This window comes from Zalophus californianus, chromosome 10, assembly GCF_009762305.2.
Source record: "Zalophus californianus isolate mZalCal1 chromosome 10, mZalCal1.pri.v2, whole genome shotgun sequence".
NCBI classification, from domain to species: Eukaryota; Metazoa; Chordata; class Mammalia; order Carnivora; family Otariidae; genus Zalophus; species Zalophus californianus.
In genome coordinates, this window is record NC_045604.1 from 112,038,523 (window position 1) to 112,059,505 (window position 20,983).

General features: G+C 58.3%; 1 protein-coding gene across 6 annotated transcripts; it reads right to left on the reverse strand.

Annotated features, from left to right (window-relative positions):
• Positions 1 to 5,490: 5,490 nt before the first annotated feature.
• On the reverse strand, positions 5,491 to 19,279 carry BRAT1 (BRCA1 associated ATM activator 1). Of its 6 annotated transcripts, none has more exons than XM_035722577.1 (14): positions 19,047 to 19,279; positions 18,150 to 18,293; positions 14,444 to 14,598; positions 11,956 to 12,103; positions 11,132 to 11,504; positions 10,730 to 10,849; positions 9,591 to 9,682; positions 8,764 to 8,882; positions 8,502 to 8,688; positions 8,232 to 8,305; positions 7,271 to 7,373; positions 7,067 to 7,165; positions 6,735 to 6,910; positions 5,491 to 6,403 (listed from the first exon to the last, which is right to left on the reverse strand). In XM_035722577.1, exons 2-14 carry the CDS (start codon positions 18,274 to 18,276, stop codon positions 5,708 to 5,710), a joined length of 2,469 nt encoding a protein of 822 aa, XP_035578470.1. In that variant the 5' UTR covers positions 18,277 to 18,293; positions 19,047 to 19,279; the 3' UTR covers positions 5,491 to 5,707. The 6 variants fall into 6 exon arrangements, with proteins under 6 accessions (XP_035578470.1, XP_035578467.1, XP_035578472.1 ...); XM_035722574.1 differs by having other exon boundaries at positions 5,491 to 6,406; XM_035722579.1 differs by lacking the exon at positions 19,047 to 19,279 and adding an exon at positions 18,721 to 19,035 and having other exon boundaries at positions 5,491 to 6,406.
• Between the last annotated feature and the right edge of the window lie 1,704 nt (positions 19,280 to 20,983).

A 20,983-nucleotide genomic window follows, 5' to 3' on the forward strand; every position in this document is an offset into this window, starting at 1 on the left:
ATCCCCACCACCCTCACTGCAACAGGCGCCCGAGCTGCTGTTTGCCGCCTCTGCCTGCCGGCGTGTTTGCCAGGCGGTTTCCATGGCGACACATCTTGGCTCTGACAGGAACAGACAAGTGCAGGGAACACAGTCTCCACGGAGGGGACGAGGCCCGAGGTCTCTGGCCTCGGGCTCCCAGGCAGGCACAGGGGGCATGCTCCCCTGAGTAGAGATGCCCCCCCCCACCAGCCCCAGACTAGGCTTGCACCCGGAGAAGGAAGTTCAGGATTTCCTTTTGCTACATACTACGGGAGCTGACTCGGTCATTCAGTCATTCAACAAACTTCCCGTGCTGGCTGCCGTGCCTGGGCATGGGCCTGGCTCACAAAGGACTTGGGGTCGTGCCCTGAGGCTGGACTATTGTCCCCACTGGCCCACCGAAGGCCCATCCCAGGCGGGTCAGTAGCTCTGGGAGCAGAAAGGCCCAGCCTCCCCTGCTCTTAGAGGCTGGCTCAATGGGGCGAGGGTTCAGGGCTCCCCCTCTGCAGAAGATCGACCCCAAAGGCATCCCCAATTCTCCATCCCTCCCAGAACCATCTGTGTGCCCTTCGCATCTGAGCCTGTCTCGTGACTTGCTTTGGCCACTAAAAGGTGACAGGAGTGACACTGTACCAGTGCTGAGCTCAGGCCCCCTCTGCCTGTTCTCTCTGGGCTGGAGCAACAGCATGAGAGCAAGCCCGGCTGGCCTGCTGGAAGGTGCGAGGACAAAGGGGGCCTGAGCCATCCCCGTTGAGACCTCCCCGGAACAGCCAGCCCCCGGCCAAGTCCCTAGCTGAGCCCAGATGCAGGAGGGCAAGCCCAGAGAAGCAGCAGTGCCTGGCTGGCCCCCCAGACCTTTCAGACACAACCAAATGCTGTTGTTTTAAGTCACTGGCTAGAAAGGAATTGTCACACAGCAGTAGCTAACTGATACACACTTTTCCAAGGGCCCTGGCCACCAGCCACCCAATCTCATGCAGTCAGCACATGCTGAGCACCCTCACCGCCCGCCCCCCAGATGCTGAGGACCAGACCAGAGTGTGTGGGCAGTACACAGCCCTACTATGCGCCAGCCCAGTGCTAGAACCTAGCGATGGAGACACATGTGTGAGGCCCACCTCTGCCTCCCAGGAGCCAGCAGCACACAGAGGGCGGCTTTATTAGTCCCAGCTCCCAGGTGGTCACAGGACCCGGCTGGATCAGACCTTTCATTCTCTAAGTTTTCCTCTCCGTGGACACCTGTGTGGAAACCTTACACTTCCTGGGTAACCACATGCTAGTGGGTCAGAGATGCCGTGACTTTTTTCAGTCTCTGTTCAGCGGGAACTGCGTCTCAGAGCTCCGGCCCCACCGGGCATCTGCCCTCCTTCCCTGAGCTGAGTCCCCCGGAGGGCTTGTGTCTGAGAGTGCAATTTCCCCACTCTCCCGTGAGCACTTCCGTGCTCCTCCAGGTGGTGTTAGGGCCCACGATCTCCCTGTTTGCAGTGACATGGGTGGCCCAGATAATCTAGCCTGCTCTCCCTGGGAAGAGAAATCTGCATAGCAACAGTGCTCGCGGTCAGCTGCTGCACCGTGATTGGACACACCAGCCAACGTCCATTCTGATTGGCTGGCACCCTTGTGTCCAGAGAGCATCTGTCAACACCTGCCAAGACCTGTTGGGTGCACTCATGGGGTCAGAGGGCAGAAGTCAGAGCCAGTTCTGCCCACGAAGACCCACTTCACCCTAAACTGAAAACCTGAAGGGCTACGCTCTTCGGGTGGGAACGGATCAGAGTTGCACCTGCCCCCTGATCCTGCTGGGAACCCCAGGGAGGCGCACCAGAGTGACCTCGTGCAGGAAGAAGTAACAGCAAGAGGACCACAGTTCCTCAAAGTCCCAGAGCCCACTCCAGACCCAGGGCCACGTCAGCGGGGCGGAGCTCCCAGGTTCAAGCCGTGAGCGTGCGCTGGGGTTGGTCCCCACTGAGCTCCTCCCTAGGAGAGCTCCCCTTCATCCTAGGCCTCCAGGTGGAAAGCCAGTGGGGAGCGCACGGTTAGCAGCCAACAACAGGCGGAAATGAGGTGCCATGGGCAGGCACCGAGACAGACCTGGATCCTGGGACTGTCACACGTTGTGGCAGATCCTGGCTGGCTGGCACCAGTCACTCTCCCCCGACCATGCTCGGCCTCCCCACGCCCCCCAGAGTGCGGCGCTGTTGGGCATGGCCACGGGACTGAAGCCCGGGCCAGGGAACATGCGTAGTGACGTGTGCCTTCCGCACCCTGCCCACGAAGCCGCTGCTGTTGGATCCTTCGTGCTCTCCTCTCATTTTTGCACACCTGGCATGGACCCAAACCCTCAGGAGCCTTAGGACCAGAACAGAGGGGCCTGGGTCCCCTTTCAGCGCCGGGAGGAAAGCTGCCCTGCAGAGGAACACTCTGTGAGCAGTGAGGGAACTCGGTATCCCAGCCATGACCTCTTAAGTGCCTGATAAGCAGCTGGTGTCACCACGACTAGTGTAGACACAGGCCACACAGTAACAGCCTGTTGTGTTCAAAGACACACAGAGCAAGCTCGAAAGTACCAGCACACGGCAGAAGCTACACGGAGTGATGACAAATTCTCAAAAAGCACAGAGAGAATGGAACACAGAGAAATCAAACACGATTGCAGATGTTTACTGGCGTTCTAGGAGAAGCGAGACAATACGGAGCAGGGACATCTGAAAGCACGGGTGAGAATTTGCCAGAGCTGATGGAAAAATATCCAGATTCAAGAATCCCAGTGAATCCCAAGAATTCGACAACAACAACCCCCCCCCCCCACCTACACAATAGTAAAATTGCAGAAACCCAAAGACAAGAAGACAAATGGTAAGAGCAGCCGCAGAGAAAAGACGGGTTACCTTCAGGAACTGCAGTGAGGCGGGCAGTGAGCTCTTGGCCAGGGCAGTGGGAGTCGGGGACAGTGGAGCGTGCTCCGTGGACCTCCACATGCTGGAAGAAGCAGCCGCCAGCTCGGAGCCTACACTTGGTGTCAGCGTACCCCCAGAAGGATGGGGACAGGATGACATCTTAGGAACAGCCCAAACAGGGATGGGCCTCGCTCGGCTCTCCCGCGGTGCTGGCTATATGTGCGGGCTCCCAGGCCCGCCGCCGACCGCCTGCTGAAGCTGACCCTGACAGAGGGCCAGAGATCTAGCCACGGCCCGTGACTCACATAGTCTCCCGTGAGTGATTCTCCAGGAGAATAAGGTAGGGCTCTGCAAGGGATCCTGCTGGACAGGCTGATGGGCACCTGGCCCAAAGGATCTTGTGTGCAGCCTGCTGGCAACGGGGAGCCATGGCAGGTTCTAGGCAGGGAAGGGAAAATGACCAGGTTTAGACAGGTCACTCTGGCAGCCAGGGAGAACAGACTGGAGGGAGGGAAGCCTGGGGGGGAAGGAGACCCATGACAAGGCGGCCTCCGGAACCCACAAGAGAGGCAGCGGACGCAGGAAAGTGTTACGATGGGTGCAGTGTCCTTGCCCCGTCCCAGGGCAGCTGACCCGTGGGCAGTGGGCGTGCAGGTCCAGGGCTCATAGAGAAGTCTGGGCAGGAGCGTGAGGGTGGTGTGTGAAGCCAGGGGAAGGAGGTGGGCAGAGCAGGAGAGCAGGCCAATCCACACGAGCTCGGGGGCACAGCAGTTAAAGACGGAGTAAAGTGAGGAGCTAACACGTATCAACCGCCGTCTTTGAGCCACAGAGCCACACACCACATCCCCCCGTCGGCTCTCCACTGCCCGGTGCGGCCCACACGGAACTCAGCGGAGGCAGGGGACCCGCCCAGGACACAGCAGCCCGTGAGTGGCGGGGCCAGGACGTGACCGCGGGTGCGGCTGGCGGGCCGAATCCACCGGGCCCGCGCCGGGACAGCCCCAGCGGCCTCGCACAGCAGCTTCCCAGAGCAGGTCCCCCCCCACACACCTCTCTCCCTCCAGAAGTCTCTGTGATGGAGGCAGAGGCTGTGGGGCCTTCACCTCTGCGGGCAGGACGGGGCAGGACAGGGTTTATCAGACGCTTTTTCCGCATCTGCTTTTTCTCCTTTAGCCGGTGGACGGGATGGCTGACCCAGCCTTGCCCACCTGGGATGAGTCCCACTGGGTGGCAGTGTCGGGCTTTTTCTACCTTGTCGGATTCGTCCTGCCGGTGCGTCGACGTTGCCTACCATCTCTGTTCGTGGCATCCTGGTCTCCAGCGCTTTCCTGGCGCATCTCTGATTTGGGCGTCAGGGTGACGCCTCACAGAACGAGCGCTCTGGAAGACGGCAGAGCGCTCACTGCCTCGAGTGTCGGCTGGAGCTCACCAGCACACCCATCTGGGCCCCGTGCTCTGTTTCAGAAAGTTACGGATCATTGACCCCATTTCCTTAACAGAAACAGGCCTATTGAGATCCTGTATTTCTTCCTGTGTGTTTTGGCAAGATTGTGTCTTTCAAGGGATTGGCCCATCTCATCTAGGTCAAGTCTGTGGGCCCGAACCTGCTTGCAGGACCCCTTCATTATTCCTGGAGGTTTTCAGTGTCTGCGAGGCCTGCAGTGAGCTCCCCACTTTCCCTTCGGGGGCTCCTAATTTGTACCCTCTTCCATAGTCAGCTTATCAACCTTACTTACTCATCTCGTCACAGAATCAGCTTTTGGCTTAGACGATTTTCTCCACTCATTTCCTATTTTCAATTTCACTGATCTCGAGTCCAGTTTTTACTATTCTTTCCTTTCTGCCTTAGATTTAATCTGTTCTTTTTCTAGTTATGGAAGGTAGAGCCTGTTGGTTTGAGACGCCCCTCATCTCTGCACTCAATGCTGTGCCCTCCCTCGGAGCACCGCGTAATCCCACGAACTCCCCGAAGTTGTATTTTCACTTTTATTTAAAAATGTTTCTAAATTTCTCGAGATTTCTTCTTTGACCATATCAGCTGCTTCAGAACTCCAGGACACTTACCTGTGGGAGGCAAAGGGGACAATCTCCGTTTCACAGAGGAGAAAACAGGTTCCAAGAGGGAGCAACGTGCCCAGGGTCCCACGGCCCGGGGACGGCAGAGCTGGCCCGGGTGTAGCCACACGGCCGCCTGGTCACTGACCCGGGCCCCAACTCCCCCCGACGTTATCACCAGCAGCTCTCCCCGTCTGGTCAGCTGAGACCAGCAGGCTTTCAGTCACTACGAGCGTATGGTGATCCTGGGGGTTCAGAAGCTGGAGACCCGGCCTTGGTCCGACCCGGGGTCACTATCACCAGGGGCTACAGTCCAGGGCCAGACACTCTCCAGCCCAAGCTCCTGTCTCTCTGACGTCTGGGCATCGCTGGGGCACAGTGGGTCGAGACCCCCCAACACATACCCGCGAAGCACGTGGTTGTCCAGCAGAGAAATCCCTCCTCAGATGCTTCTCCAAAGCCCCACTGGGCCCGGGACCTACCCCCGCGGCAGTCAGAACACAGGTTAACCCAGCGGCACTGCCAAACGCCATTTATTTTGAGTAAAAAATAAGCCACTTCTTTCTTCTTACAACAAGACGGACTCGTCAACCTGGTCGGTCCCACCTGGTCCCGGTCTCCCCAAAAGGTCCCTCGTGCTGCCCGGCTGGCCAGAGCTCTCAGGACAACAGGGTCCCAAGGCAGGGACGTGGCACAGGGGAGGGGGAGCCCGGGCATGTCGCCAGTGGGCTGCCTTAGTAGCAGTCGGCCTCATTCCCCCCCAGGACGCCCACCGTGGCCAGCATGTCCTGCAGGAGCGACTGAGGGCTCTTCTCCACATGGTCGCTGCTCTCGGCCAGAGCCCCCTGAAGGCCCTCCAGGTCCAGAGACCTCAGCACGGCCAGCACGACCTCGGGCTCCAGGTCCCCCAGGGGCTGGGCCTGATCGCCCGCCTGCCACCTCTGCAGGGCGGCCTCCACGGAGGCCACATGGGGGCTGCTCCGGGACTCCTGCAGGCTGCCGGAGGAAGCCGTCTTGGCCCTCAGGAAGAGGAGAAGATCACAGGACTTCTGAGCCACGGGTCGGTCACAGTCAAACAAGGCACGAAAGGCGAACTCAAAGAGCCGCACTCGGCAGAGCGGCTGCAGGGCCTGGGCCAGCGGGCCGACGGGGGCCGCCACGGCCGGGGTCACGGCACAGGGACAGTGGGAGCGGGGCTGGCCCAGCGTCTGCTCCAGGAACACCAGCGCCAGCTCCAGGCCCTGAGCCCGGACCTCCCAGTCCAGATCCTGGCTGGCTACCTGGAGCACCCCAGCCACAAACTGTTCCGTGTCCCCTGCCACGTCAGCATGGCTGTCCCTGAGCCACTGGGTGAAGACCTGCATGACGGCCCTCCGCGGGAATCCCTCTGAGTCCGTGGAGAGGATGTGCAGCAGCTCCGCGAGCAGGCTCTTCTGGAGGACAGAGAGGCCGTGGGAGGGGAGAGGGGCAGGCAGGGCCCCCGCGGCCGGGCACAGAACCCCCGCCCCAAAGAGAACCCCCGGCCATGCAGGTCCGGGGCAAAACCTGCTCTTCCCCTCAGCCCTCCATCTGCTCGTGCATCAAACAGCGGTGACCACATCCAAATGACAGGGCCGCTTGGAAGAAGAGCCGGGGATTCAGGAAACATCCCTGACAGAACCCTGGCCCCAGACTGCCTGACCCTGGGTGGCCAACCCACTAGGCCCTGGGCATCAAGACAGCCGCCAGGTGTGGGCTACCTGGGGCCCCACCGGCTCCTACCTGCTGGCCCCCTGGGTGCTCGGGGCCGGCGGCGGGGACACACAACCCCTGGCTGGAGAGCTGCCCCATGGCAGTTACTGCGCTGGCACGGACGTAACTCTCAGGATCCCGTAGGAGCTGCTCGGTGAGCTTGGGTACCTCCGAAGCGAGGAGCGCGTGTCTGAAGCCGGCCTGCCCTGGGGGTCCAAGCGGCCACAACCGGCTGTGACCAAGGCCAGAGCCCGCAGCCTCCTCCCTCACTTCTCCAAGGGCAGGCTCGGTGATCTGCTTCCCAAAGCCACCGAGAGACAACCGGTGTGTCGAGGCCAGGCCCCCTCCCGCCCAGCACTCACCTCCCCAGTGTCTGGTCATCTGGGTCAGAAACTCGAGGCCGGAGTCCCTCACCTCCCAGCAGGGGCTGCACAGACGCTTCTGCAGCACAGGGAGCAGGTCTGGGGCAGGAGGGGCAGCTCAGAGGGGCCCAGGCCAGGCCCGCCCTGCTCCCAACTGCTCACCCCTGGGACTCCCTCGGTTTAGCTGGGAAGGGCCCGGATTACCTCTCAGGAACAGCAGGGCATGGGGATCCAGATCCCAGCAGCCAGGGGTCTTGGGTGAGCTCAGGAGCCACCTGAATGTGGCCTGGAAGGCCTTCTTCAGAACCTGGAGCAGGCAAAGCAAGGCTGCAGGGCCAGGAGCAGTGAGGGGGGAGCTGGCCTGCCTGCCCCTGTCCGCCACCCGGTGCTCCTGTCCCTGCTCTGTGACACAAGATGGGGCCCCGGGGGCAGGGAGAAGGCAGCCCTGGGTTTCGTTTTTGGGAGGCAGAAGCACCAGGCAGTGGCAGAGCTGACATCCCGGGTCACGAGACAGGAGGAGGAGACAGCTCCCGTCAGGAACCCCACCACTGGACAGACTCTCCAGGCCCTCTTTCCTCAAAGGCGCAGGCAGCCACCAGGCCTGCTGTCCCAACCTCTAACTGCCTGCTCGATGGCAGGGGGCGTTCACCCTGCACCCACCAGAGCCCAGCCACCATGGGGCCATGACAAGGAGCATGTTTGCAGAGAATGCTGACAAAGAGTTTGGATCCCAAGTGCAGGGCCCGTCTGGATCCAGTCCCCACTCTCATAGAGAATTCCCTGCTCTCCGTGGCTCAGCTCCCCTGGTGCTCAGTCCTCACCACCACTAGGCCCTGGGTCAAACCCCGAGCCGCCGGCTGCCCCTCAATTTAGAAAGAGAGTCTGGGGGCACCTGGGTGGCTCAGTTGGCTAAGCGTCCGACTCTTGGTTTCAGCTCAGGCCATGATCTCAGGGTCGTGAGATGGAGCCCCCCGCGTCGGGCTCTGCGCTCAGCACAGAGTCTGCTTGAAATTCTCTCCCTCTCCCTCTGCCCTCTCCCTGCTCTCTACCTACATCAATCTAAAAAAAAAAAAAGCAGCACCTCCGGTCCCGCAGAGGCCTGCAGGGGTCCTCCCCACACGTTTCCCCCTCCTCCCCTCTCTCCCCCTGCACCCCGTGCCTGTACCGTGGGGCTGGAGTCTGGGCTCCTGAGATATTCCAGAAGGACAGCGAACACCTGCGTCACCAGCTCTCGGGGGCCTGAGACAGACATGGAGGAAGCACCCAGCCTTCCCCTCCAAGAGCCTCCCCAGCACAAGAGCGCGTCAGTCCGAGGAAAGCAGGGGACAGGACCCACGGCCAGCCGAATCCCACCCGCGCCCCCAGAGAGGACGCACAGAGGATGGCGGCCCCGGCGCAGCAGGCAAGCGGGGCCCGCGGGGGCGCTCTGCCTTACCTGTCCCCTCCGACAGCGTCCCCAGGAAATCGAGGGCCGCCCGCTGGACCCGCACGCACCCCAGCAGGAGTCCACAGAGGTGGCGCCCCGCATCAGAGGTGGGCCTTGCTGAGCCCCCGCACAGCTGCAGGAGGGTCACCGCGGCCCCCAGCAGGGGCGCCTGAGGCCAGGGGCAGGGGCGCTGGGGCTGGGAGAGAGGGGGCAGTCAGTGCAGGCCCCCAGTCCCCCTGCCGCTGCAGACTCGGGCCCGGGCCGCACTCACCAGGGGCAGCAGCAGCTCCAGGTGGGCCAGGGTCCGGCACAGGAGCCCCACACAGGCCGCCTTGGAGGGGAGGAGCATGTCCGCCGTCATGGAGTCACCCACGATACCGTCCAGCACGCCTGCGGGCCAAGCCAGAGGCCGCGCCCAATCAGCGGGCACCTGCCACATGCTGCTGCAGGCCTCGCTGCCGGCCACCCACCCTGCAGCTGCCACCGCATGCTGGACCAGGACCGGAGGCTGGTGACGCGCCCACGGTGACATGGGCTGGCCAGAACTGGGCTCTCTGAACCTGCCTACGGGGCTCCTGAGCCATGGAGCCCAGCTCTCCCCACAGCCTGTTCCTGGGCCAGTCCCGCTGCTCAGGACACTGGTCCCTATGCTCAACACGGGGCTACTAGGCACACGTGGGTCCCCTTCGCTAATCCTCGGCACACCGCGAGGCTGAAGCAAGATCAGTCACGGCAGGGGAGGCCAACCCCCCCATCACCCTGGTCACAGAATCTAGACGCATCCAGGGGGACAGCCGGTGTGCCTATTCTGGGTCGGGAACCACCATGTGGTGCAGGCCCACGTAACCACCCAGCTACTCGGGCCACCTGGATGACGCCCACCAGGGGTGATGCTGCCCCGTTCATCCCACGGTAGGGACGCAAGATGAGGAGCAGTCAGGCCTGTGACAACAGCCCCTACCCAGGCCCCTGCACTCTCAGCAGGGGTGGCGAGCTGGGTACCCTGCTGCCCACTGACTTGCCCCAACACCAAGGACACGCCCCGGACCCCAGTGGCCTGCCCTCCTGCACCTGCCCACCCTTAGGGAAGCAGCATACCAGAGGGTCCGGGGTCCTGAGCCGTGGCTTTAAGGACACAGGCCAGAGGCTGGAGGAGGACAGCAAAGGCCTGGGCCCTCAGTGCCTGTGGACTAAGCACAGAGGACACAGTGAGTGCCGCTTCCCGACCCTGGGCTGAGCCGGCTGCCCCGCTAACATCCCCAGCAAGTCTGGGGCAAAGAGGCCAGTGCTGGTGATCCAGACACCCTCTTGAGAGACAGCTTCTTTGCAAGCACTGTGACCAGCACTCAGGCCACCAGCACGCAGGCTGCCAGCAGGGGACTCCACGGAAGCTGCTAGAAAGCACCTCCCCAGGCCCCAGGAGCAGCCCCTCGAAGGATGGGCCACACCTGCTCCAATGGACGGTGCCTACTGAGGGCCAGGGGGATGGGAGGCCCACCTCCTGGGAGCGTTCCCGGGGCTTCATCTCCAGCGTTCTTGCGTTCAGGGTCAGGTGGGAGGCTAAGCTAGCACAGAATTCTCCCTCCGGGCCGGCTGCCCGGCCCTCCCCGTCAGACTACTACCTCTCCCTGAACATCTGGAAAGCCTGGAGCCCAGAGCCAGGCTTGCACTGTACCCCCAGCCCCCCTCTGGGGAGTGGGTCCTGTGGCGACGTCCACCCCCAACCTGGACCAACATGACCACGTCTCATCTGCCCAGAACCCTGGAAAGACGCCCTCGTTCTTCCCATCTTTTTGGAGCCATGCATCCTGCCCTCTCCCTGCGGGAAGCTGTCTGACGACTCCTGCCTACTAGGTCCCCCTCTATCATCCCAGGGCCCCTAGAATCCACCCCGGCGATGTGCTAAGGCCACTGGGGAGGGGGGCAGAGGGCAGCTGAGCAAGCGGATCCTGGGTACAAATCTAGCCCTGCTCTGAGCGAAGCAGCCCCGAGTCTGTTTTCTCTTTGGGGAGCCTACAAAGCTTTTGTTTGAAAACATTACTCTGTCTCTACAGCACGTGGATGCCACAGCCTCCGGCAAGGCCTTGGCAGTAACCAGACTATGGCCCAACTACATCCCTGATGGCCGCCTCTGACTCTTCTCTGGTTTCAGGAGCTCCCCAAAAGTTCCCTGACCATGAGGGCCATGCCCGAGACCTCTCTGCCTGTCCTCACACGACATAAGCCCCAATCCTTACCAGTCCTGCAGTTTCAGGATCCCTAACGCCAACGGCCCTGCTTGGGTGGGGCTCAGATGGCTCAGAGTTCGAGCCAGAGTCTCCCATAGGCCGCAGCTGGAAGAACTCAGCCCAGGAGAGCTGCAGAGAAGCCCAGAAAGTAAATCAGTTCTCTGTCCTGCCCACCAAAGCCCTCGTAGTGCCCGACTGCCACAGCCCTGGACTGGGTATGTCCAGCTGAGACAGAGTCCTTCCTAGGCGTGCGGGCTTTCAGACCCCCTCTGGCATTCCCCTGCCCCTGGTTGGTGCCCTGCGGGAGCCCACAAGATGTGGCCCCAGATCTAACAGCTACCTTAAGACTTCCCAAGAGAAACAGCACCCCCAACTCCGGCCCATCCCCGGCTACACCCCAGAGGAACTGACCGGGCCACACTGAGGAGAAGATCCACGAGCGAGTGTGCAGCCGGGACGGGGTCTTTCTCCAGCAGACCGGCCACGAGCGGACTCAGCCGCACCCACAGAACTTGCGTCCAAGGGTCGTGGCAGTGCCCGAATGTGGTGGTCAGGACGTTTAGAGCCTGTGTGATCTGTGGGGTAGCTGTGGCGCGCAGGGACTCTTCGATGTGACCCACGATCTTCTGAGCACACGCCGGCCAATCACCAGCCTGCAGGCTGGGGGGCCCCCCAGCTGGGCCCGGCATAGACAAGCCCAGGATGTGCACCAGGAGCTGCCCGGCTGCCGAGGCCACAAACAGGCTGGAATCTTCCTGCAGGGAGAAGATGGTGTCAACGGCACCTGGGGTAGGGGACAGGGCAGGGAGAGAAGAAAACGGGCTTCAGCTGGGACAGAATCCGAGGGAGAGGGCAGAGATGCTAAAACCACTGAGCGGCTCTCATGGCCAGACTTCAGAGCCGGCACCACTAGGGCCCCCGCCTCCCCTCTGTTCAGAGGTCGGGCAGCCTGCATGGGAAAGCTCCAGGGGCAGCAGCGTTAGATCCTTGCAAGGAGGCTTTTGATCCTAATTAATTTCAAAGTCACCCCCACTGCTGGATCTACCCTGTGAGCCAAGGACACTGCCGTGACCTCGAGGCCCCCCGCCCCGTTCCCCCATGTGCTCCTTACAGCAGCGTGACATTACAGCCACTTTCAGACACACAGACGCGGCTAGCAAGGTGCCATGATGTCCCGGGTCCCCACAGATGCGGCAGGGCCACAGGCCGAGGGCGGAGCAGGCAGGGGCACTCACCGCAGTCGGCCAGGAAGTGCAGGGCACTGGGGTGCTGCGCCAGGGAGCGCAGACCCTGGATCCAGCCGCTGCGCACGGTGGGGGAGGTCCAGGCGGCTCCTCCTAGGGGTCCCGCCTCCCCAAAGAGCTTGGGCAGCAACTCCCCCTGCTGGGAAGCAGAGAAGGAAGTGTGAGCTGGGCCCGGTCCCAGGAGATAGGTGGATCAGAGACGGTTTTTCTGTCGTTCAAGGGTTAAGGCAATTCTCTGGGACTTTCTCACTCGCTGCCAACACGAGGAGCCCACAGGCAGCTGCGCTTCTGGGAGGTGCCAGGTGACCACCAGTGCCGGCCCCAGAGGCCCCCAGCACGGCCACGTCTGCCTGCCAGGGGGCAGCTTTGGGAAAAGAACTAGTTTTAAATAAAAGTTCATCAATCCTGTTAGTTGTTTACTTCAGAAGTCCTCCCCCCAAAACAGTACCATGAGTTTTACCTCCAAAAGTCCACCTCTGACGAGGACATTGGGCTCCAGGACCCCGATGGTCTCCACAGCCTACTGAACTCCTGAGCTGGGGCTGTGGGGTCCACCAGGGCACCCACCCTCCTCCGGGTATCCCCTACTCTGGATGCCCCAGCAGACCTGTGTCCGGCCACCCTACTCCTCGCACCTGTTCGAACACTTTACAACCCGGCTGCGACCCCCCCCACCCCAGCTGGCAGTGGCTAACTCCCCACTCAAGCTCCACCGGCTTAGGGACGCCCACGGTCCGATCGTGCCTTGTCCTACACTTCCTGCCAGGGTGTAAGATTCTCGTTCACTACTGGGTTTCAACACAGTGTGTGGGAAACCCGATGCTGCCTCTTACCGAGGCTGCTGCTTGCTGGTGCGGCCATTCGCTCCGAGCCCATCTGTGCCACAGCAAGGGCAGTCAGAGCCTGTGTCGTGCCCAGGCCAAGCCACAGGGCATCCTGTTTGGCTACGGCCCGACCCTCAAGGTGCAAGGGACCCCTCCGATCATCTCAGACTCCAGGACCAGGGACAGCGAGACCTCGGACACAGACTCCGACTGCTCAGGATAGGAGTCTAACTCTACAGCAGCCACGGGCCCCTGAGGGGCGCCATGGCTGGTGGTTCACAGGGAAGGCCCCCTGTGGGAGCCTTTGTCACCGAAGGGGGACCCTCCCAAAGTGAAAGCCCCTCGCCAATGGGGCGGGTACAGAGGCTCAGCCCCTGCCTTGCTCAGTCCGTCTGCATGTCCCCTGCCTAGACACTGAGACTGCAGAGCAGCTGTGGCTGAGGAGGGGCCCGTGGGGCTGTGGGACCTCCCAGGAATCTGTGCAGGGGCAGCCGGGAAGGGAACAGGAGGCCACCCAGTGCCACGGGCCCCGGGGAGGGGACAGCAGTGGTGGGGGAGAGCAGCCTCTCTTTGCAGCGGAGAGCCCATCCCTGGCCCAGGCCCCTCGGCCCTGCAGGCAGCCAGCGGCAGACTCCTGCAGGTCTAGTGTGGGCGCTGCCACTTCCGCAGGGCTCCTACATGAGGCCTCCCCTGTCTCCTCATCTGCGAAATGAAGCCCGCTGGTCTGCTGCCTGGCCACAGCCACCAGGATAAAATCAAAGTGATCCTGCAAACCTGAAGAGCTTTACAAACCGCAAAGTACCACGGGTAGCCGTGCATGAGCATGTGTATCCCAGGAGAACGGCAAGCACAAACTTAGGCCCCAAAACACACTTTGGCATAGCGAGCTGCCAGAGAACATCCTGGAAAGTCGGTCCACAGCAAAGCTGTGCCGGGCTGCACCTCTGGGGCGTGTGCACTGCAGGACTGAGGGGCGCCCATGAACGGCATCCCGAAGCTGCTGAGAGGACACATGCCTCCCCACTACTGTCCTCTCTTCAAGCGACTGCATCACACCATGGCCTTCCCAGGGCCCTGCACACACTGGGTCCGAGAAAGTTGATGTGCCTTCCTGAGAGCTGGTGAGGCTCCGAGAGGTGCCAAGAGATGCCATCGCAGGGCCAGACATGCTCCCATTGGGCATCACCTAACCAACCCAGCTGTGCCCGTGCAGGGGTGTGCAAAGCTGTAAGACGCACGGCTCTGGGGGGCCTCTCCAAGCTCCATGCCTTAATACTATGGAGAAATTCTCGAGTCACTCATTCATTCATCCAGCAGGGCTGACTGGGAAACCAACGGTCTTGCTTAACCGTCGTGACGGTTCCATGTGACACATACAACTCTCCTGTCACAGGGGGAAACCAAGGCTCAGAAGGCTGAGTCAACCCCAGCTCTGATTCCAAAAATCTGACCCTTTTACTCCAACATCATTCCTGGCCAGTTTTTCAAAGAAGGATCACACTCAGGAATAAAAAGCTGGTGGTACAAGTCACAACATGGGGCAGCGCACTTCAGAGACCGAGGGGCCATGGAGGCCGCCACTGTTTTGTGCACCTGCAGAGAAGTGAGCCATGTACTTCTCGGCAGGGCACTCAGGTAGGAGGACCCAGGCTCACCTGAAGATACTGGAAGCAATCTTCCTGGGCTGCCAGTACCCCCGCGAGGCGAAGTGAGAAGGCGAGGACTCTGGAACTCAGGTCCTGGGGTTTCAGCATGTGGCACAGCAGCTCCACCAGGCAGGGGTTCCCCTGTAACAACAAGAGACTGGACCCTGGGGGCAGGCCCAGCCAGGGAGGGGGTCACTGGGGCACAGTGATGCAGCTTGCCCTAAAGGACCGTTCTTTTTTGTTTTTAAAGATTTATTTATTTGAGACAGAAACACAGCACATGCGTACGCATGCATACATGGGTGGGGGAGGAGCAGAGGGAGAGAGAGAATGCCAAGCAGACTCCCCTCTTGAGCATGGAGCCTAACTGCTTGATCCCATGACCCTGAGATCATGACCTGAACCAAAATAAAGAGTCGGACGCTTAACCAACTATACCACCCAGGGGCTCCCCCCTTTCAAGTTTTATTTATTTAAGTCATCTCTACACTCAACATGGGGCTCGAACTCACAACCCTGAGATCAAGAGTCGCACACTCTTCCAACTGAGCCAGCCAGGCCTCCCCCAAAGGACCATTCTTCTGGCAATTCCCAGATCTCTTTCTCTCCCACTGTTAAGTTTAGGAATCTCACTGGAAGAAAATATTTGCAACAACCACAACAAAGGAGTCACGACCCAAACTCCATGGGAGGGCACAAACCGGCATCACCTCCACATCAGGTAAGGGACAGGACAGGAAACACAAGGGCCCAGCAAACCAGAACAGGCCTTCCGTTGCTGCTGACTACAACAAAAGAAATGCAAATTAAAGCAGGAGACCACTTAACCTCTCAAGTGGATGCTTTTTCTTACACCAAGAGTCCTACACGCAAGGAAGTAGAACGGAACAGCCATCCTTTTCCAGATGTGGTACCAAAGAGGTCTATACCCCGCAACGCCGCGGTTCAAAGGCACCCGGGTGGGCAGAGGGAAATGTGGGGCACAGGCTGGCAGAGTTTCCCGTTGAGAGGCCCTCGTGGACACAACCACCAATGAACGTGGTACAGTGAGAAGGAAAAAGAACAGCATGAAGAAGAGAGAAGCATGAATCTGAGAAACCAAGAAACACGTCAGTGAATCTAAAAAAGCACCAACTGTAAAAATTAAACAAGTTTTGATGGGTTTTAAAACAAGAGGGGCGCCTGGGTGGCTCAGACGGTTAAGCGTCTGCCTTCGGCCCAGGTCATGATCTCCAGGTCCTGGGATCGAGCCCCATGTCGGGCTCCCGGCTCAGTGGGGAGTCTGTTTCTCCCTCTGCCTCTCTCCCTGCTTGTGCTCTCTCTCTGTATCTGTCTCAAATGAATAAATAAAAATCTGAAAAAAAAAAACCAAAAAACAGATGCAATCAAAATTCTAGACAATAATAACATGAAAATTGTGCTGGGCTGGAGTTAAAGTGCTCTGAGATCCTCCTGTTGGTGGAACGGATAGAGAATCTAGTTAACTTTTGACTTTTTTTTTTAACTTTGACTTTTAAAATCCTGTTTCTGTGAAGGTAACCACTAAAGAACATAAGTGGAATGCATGACTTCAAAACCAGAAAAGGAAAAAATTTTAGAAACAAAAGCTTTATCAATCCAATGGAGGGCAAAAGAGGAGGAAAAAGGAACAAAGACACGGCATGGGAAGCTCTGAAAAAAATACTAAAGAACATAGGTTCGAACAGAACAGTAAACTTGACAAATGAAGCAGATCGTCTGTTCAAGAGTTGCTCATACTAAATTGAGAACAAGCCAGAACTGAGGAAGCAGGAAGCAGGAAGCAGGAAGCAGGACGGGGCAGAAGGGCTGGGAGCACAGCGGTGAGGGCGCAGCGCGCAGCTTCCCGCCTTCGAAGAGCGGCTGCAGCAAGAGGAACAGCCGACAAACCGGACTTGAAAGCAAAAAGCATCACCGGTGCTTTCGGAAGAAAGTCGCTGTGCAAAGGTGGAACGGTCTACGCCTACACGGACCTATCTAGCTTCGAGATTTGTAAATGAAAATACAAAATGGAACTTCAAGGAAAAACTGTTGAATCCACAATCCCAGGGTAGGGTCTTCCCATCTCAAAAACAATCCAGCAAACCAATGCGTAAGGACACCGCGGGCCTGCAGTGTGCAGAGCGCTGAGGCCGACGGAATACAGGCTGGCCGGGGGAGAGGTGAACTGCGGGCAGCACCCCGCTTCCTTTAAAGGGAGGACCGTGCTGCAAGATCACACTGCGGCATGCTTGTACCCCCTGTGTGTGAACTGAAAACCAATCAGTTGTACACTTCGGGTCAATTCCCTGGTATGTAAATTATGTCTCAAAGAAACCGATCTAAAAGTAAGTTTTACAATTTGACTACAACCCAGGCCGCAAGTGAGGACTCTACAAATACCAGAAACGCAGCAAGAAAAAATTGCGCTCTGCCACAGTAAAAACCTGGACGGATACAAAGAAATCAAAATATATGTATTTTCTAAGTCTGATAAAATAAGTTAAAGTCAATGATAATAAGACATGAAAACCCCACATTGTGAAGCTAAAAGATACCCCTCTAAATCGCTTGTGCGTGAAGGAGAAAAAAATCACAATGAAGAGTGTGAAATATCTCAAAACAATGACAAAAGCACCTCAAAGTAAAACGAGCAGGACGCAGCCTCCAGAGAAGTGTGCAGCCTTACGTGTGTGTATTAGAGAAGAGAGACCGAGACGTTCAAGTCGAAGGAGAGGAAAAGAGCAGGATAAACCAAATGAACTAACCGCAGAAATTAACGACATGGGCTCTATCCTAAGGTCACTACCAGCCAAGAGATCGATTGTCTACGTGAAAAGATTTACATAAGAAGCCAACGTTATTTATACTAAGGAACATCAGAAACAAAGACATCTAATAATATGGGTGTGATTATATAAATTACAGTCCGTTCACACAGCATGGAGTCCATACAATCAACACATTCGACAGAGAAAACTCCCACCATAATGGTAACAGAGAAAAAGCAAGACACCATGTTATATCTATGGTGTGACTTCATTTTTATAAGACAAATGCAGCTCTGGGGCGCCTGAGTGGCTCAGTCGGTTAACCGTCTGACTCTTGATTTCAGCTCAGGTCATGATCTCAGGGTTGTGGGATCAAGCCCCTAGTGGGGCTCCACGCTCAGTGGGGAGTCTGCTCAGATTCTCTCTCTCTCTCTCCCTCTGCCCCTCCCCCCACTTGCACCAGTGTCCCCTCTCTCTCTCTCTCTCAATAAATAAAATTAAAAAGAAAAACGCAGCTTTATGATGTGTTAGGAAAAAGGGCTGAGAAGAAATTAAAAAGTTGATGGTGGTTTAATTTTTTTCTTTACTCCTTCATGTTGTTCAAGGTTTATCTAAAGAACACGTATTAGTTTCAGAATAACAAAAAGTGATTTCTTGAAACAAATAAACGCAACAGTAACAACAAAATAAGTTCCTCTGCAGCCATCTAGCCTGAACTGAACAAGAAGAGGCCTGAATCAGGGCTGGAAGCAGATAAGAACTTCAGGATCAAGCTGTCCCCTGCTCGTTCCCTCAGGCTTTAGCTTGATGTGTCCCTAACTAGCCAGAGGGACTCTCTAGGATGGGAAGGAAAGGAACCAGGGGGTCACCCCTTCCCCCTGCACAGGGGAGTCCCCCGCACCCTCTGGCCTCCAGGAGACAGTCAGCAGCAGCACCCTCCCCCTTACCAGCTTCAGTTATTGTTTTAAACCAGTCCAGCAGCTTCTCCAAACAGGTGTCATCTGCCATGGGCTGCCTGGGGTCTGCCAGAACGGCACAGAGAGCCGGGAGGAGTTGGGAGCACTCTGGGTCCATGGTGAGGCTGGCGATTCCTGCAAAGAAAACGTCAGGGCCAGGTCCCACCCACCCTAGCCACAAGCAGCCCCCGTGTCTGCTTGGGCCAGGCGCTGAAAGACCGCATGCCAGGATGGATGCAGAACCTCAGCTTCGGTGGTACTGGGAGGCGGTCAGGAGCAAGCAAGGCCCTGAGTTCGCGTCTCCCGGGCTGGAAAGGGGCCTTAGGAGCTCAGAGCCTGCCAACCTTGGACTCCGGTGGGAGGGGAGCAGCACGACGCTCACCCGGACAGCGCGTGGGCCAGTTAGGGGTGTGTGTGCGCGTTCTGGCGCCAGCCACGCGCGTGGGGGCAGAGCGTCTCTCCCGGGCTCAGTGCGTCCGCATCCTACACCCCTGCCGCTAGTAGCGCGGGGAGGGGGAGGCGCTCCATCCACTGTCAGTCCCTCCCGCGCCGGGACGTGCACCTGCGAGGCCTGCCGGGGAGGGGACCCGGAGCCCCTCGGTCCTGCGGTCAGGGCGCGCTCCCTCGGGAGGCTGGGGTGGGCAGGGATTCTGTCGCAGTCGGGAGTGGGTCTGTCTGTCCGTCCCCGGTGAGGCTAGCTCCCTGACGAGGGAGCCCTCGCTGAGGGAGCCGCCGCGGCCCCGGCCGGCCGAAGGGCCCAGGGGAGGACGCACGAGGCGGCGGCTGCAGTCCAGCCGGCCCCAGGCTGCCCCCGGATCCCTGGTCCTCCGTTCGGACTCCTCGGGCCCGCTGCCGCGGCCCAGATCCTTCCCGGTGCGCGCTGCTCACCTGCGGCGCGTCCCTCGGCCGCCGCAGGCCCCACCCCGGACCGCGCCACTTGCCGGGTCCGACGGGGACGCGCACAGGGACGGCGGCCGCGGGAAACCCTCAAAGTGCCCGGAAGGCCACTCCGGGAGCCCTGGGGGCCCACACGTAGGGGCGCTGACACAGGCCGGCGCCCAACCGGTAGCACCGACCCATCACCCTCACAGAGACGCCGGTGGTACGTGCCCGAGGACCCAGCGGGCATTGCGCCCAGAAGGCGGGCCTTCTCCGGAGGAAGGGGTGGGGCCAAGGCCGGAAAAGGCGTGGCTTCGAGAGCTCAGGGGACCAAGTGTGTGGGCGGGCAGGTGGGAGGGATGCACAACCGGAAAGGGGCATCCTCATCTTTAAGGTTAAGTCCCTGGTCCTTTGGCCTCAAAACTAGGTCCTCAGGGCCCGTCAGCTGTGTGCCAGAGTCCTCAAAGCCACTGGACAAAAACAAGCCTCATCTTGGGGCGCCTGGGTAGCTCAGTGGTTAAGCCCCCGACTCTTGATCTCAGAGTTGTGAGTTCAAGTCCTGTGTTGGGCTCCAACAACAACAGCAACAAAACAAGCCTCATCTTCCCATAGCGTCAGTGTTTCAGCAAGTTTTTTGGGGAACCAGTAGGTACATATTAGAATGTAGAAAGCTGAATTCTTAGGGGTACTAAGCTAAAAAAGAACTTTAAGGGGCATCTGGGTGGCGCAGTCAATTAAGCGTCTGCCTTTGGCTCAGGTCATGATCCCAGGGTCCTGGGATGGGGTCCTGCATTGGCTCTCTGCTCAGTGGGGAGCCTCCTCCCTCTCCCTGTGCCTGCGCTCTGCCTACTTGTGTGCTCTCTCTCTGTCAAATGAATAAATAAAATCTAAAAAAAAAAAGAACTTTAAAAAACATTGACCTTGATGGGTGATCACTCCGGACACCCCGCCCCTTAGAACTATTTGGGTGAAAAGGTTTGAACTGCACAGTTCTCTTCCCCGAATTGTGATCCCTCATTGTAAAATGGGGATACTAATATTTGCATGGTTGAGCAGTTGTGGGGGGAAAATATCTTATAGTAGCACTGTGCTAAGTGCTTCACTTAATATAAGCCTGGGTGATTCACCACTTCAAGGAGGGTGGGTATTATTACCATCCCCTCAGACAAGCAAACTGAAGGGTAGAGAGGCTAACTCCTAAGGTCGTAGAGCTAGTGGGCTGGCATGGCCTGGATCTGAACCCAGGCAGTCTTGCTCCACAGCTGAATACTATACAGGTCTACCATTTCGTACCTGAAACTTTTGAAGACACCTGGTTCAGAAAATGTAATTGTTCACACTTCAGATAAGTTACATGGTACATATATGCTGTATGTGAGATTACAATCCCAGCAGGATCTGATGCCACACACCATAAACCAATGCATTAAAACTTCCCTGGTGAGACTCATTAATATACACTCCAAGTGGAATACAGAAGCATTGCACATAGCCTCAGCTCAGACTTTTGTTGGCAAGTGAGTTGAGGTCAGAACAGGTTTGGCCAACAACAACAACAAAAAAACACAAAGAGAAGAGCAGGGGCATTGTGGAGCCCCAGGAGTGGAGTAAGAGGTACAAGTGCAAAGGTAGTTTAGCGAGCAAAAGCTCTTGTCCGCCTTGTGGGCAATACCTCGAGGAAATAAATGAGAGTCCTTGAGATAATCAGCTCCGTTTCTCCTGCAACAGCCTCTGAACCACCTTGTGGCTCACCCTCTTTGTTGTGCAGGTGAGGATGCAGAAGACAAGAGGGCCATGAACCTGTAGTAGGTGTTGGTGACAGAACTAAGCGCAGTAATAACCTGTCAGGCAATTCTGCCACACCACACTACAGTGGTGTGGGGATTCATTCATTCACCCCATCAAACGAAGTCTGTCACATTGCACTCGTCCTGGAACGGGCAACT

Excerpts from the sequence above, each read along its gene's own strand:
- BRAT1 (XM_035722574.1), bottom strand. The coding sequence starts at position 18,276 with ATGGACCCAGAGTGCTCCCAACTCCTCCCGGCTCTCTGTGCCGTTCTG. Across the intron at positions 14,599-18,149 it reads TAAAACAATAACTGAAGCTG|GGTCCAGTCTCTTGTTGTTA; the intron begins GTAAGGGGGAGG and ends GCCTGCCCCCAG. Across the intron at positions 11,505-11,955 it reads GCACTTCCTGGCCGACTGCG|GTGCCGTTGACACCATCTTC; the intron begins GTGAGTGCCCCT and ends CCCCTACCCCAG.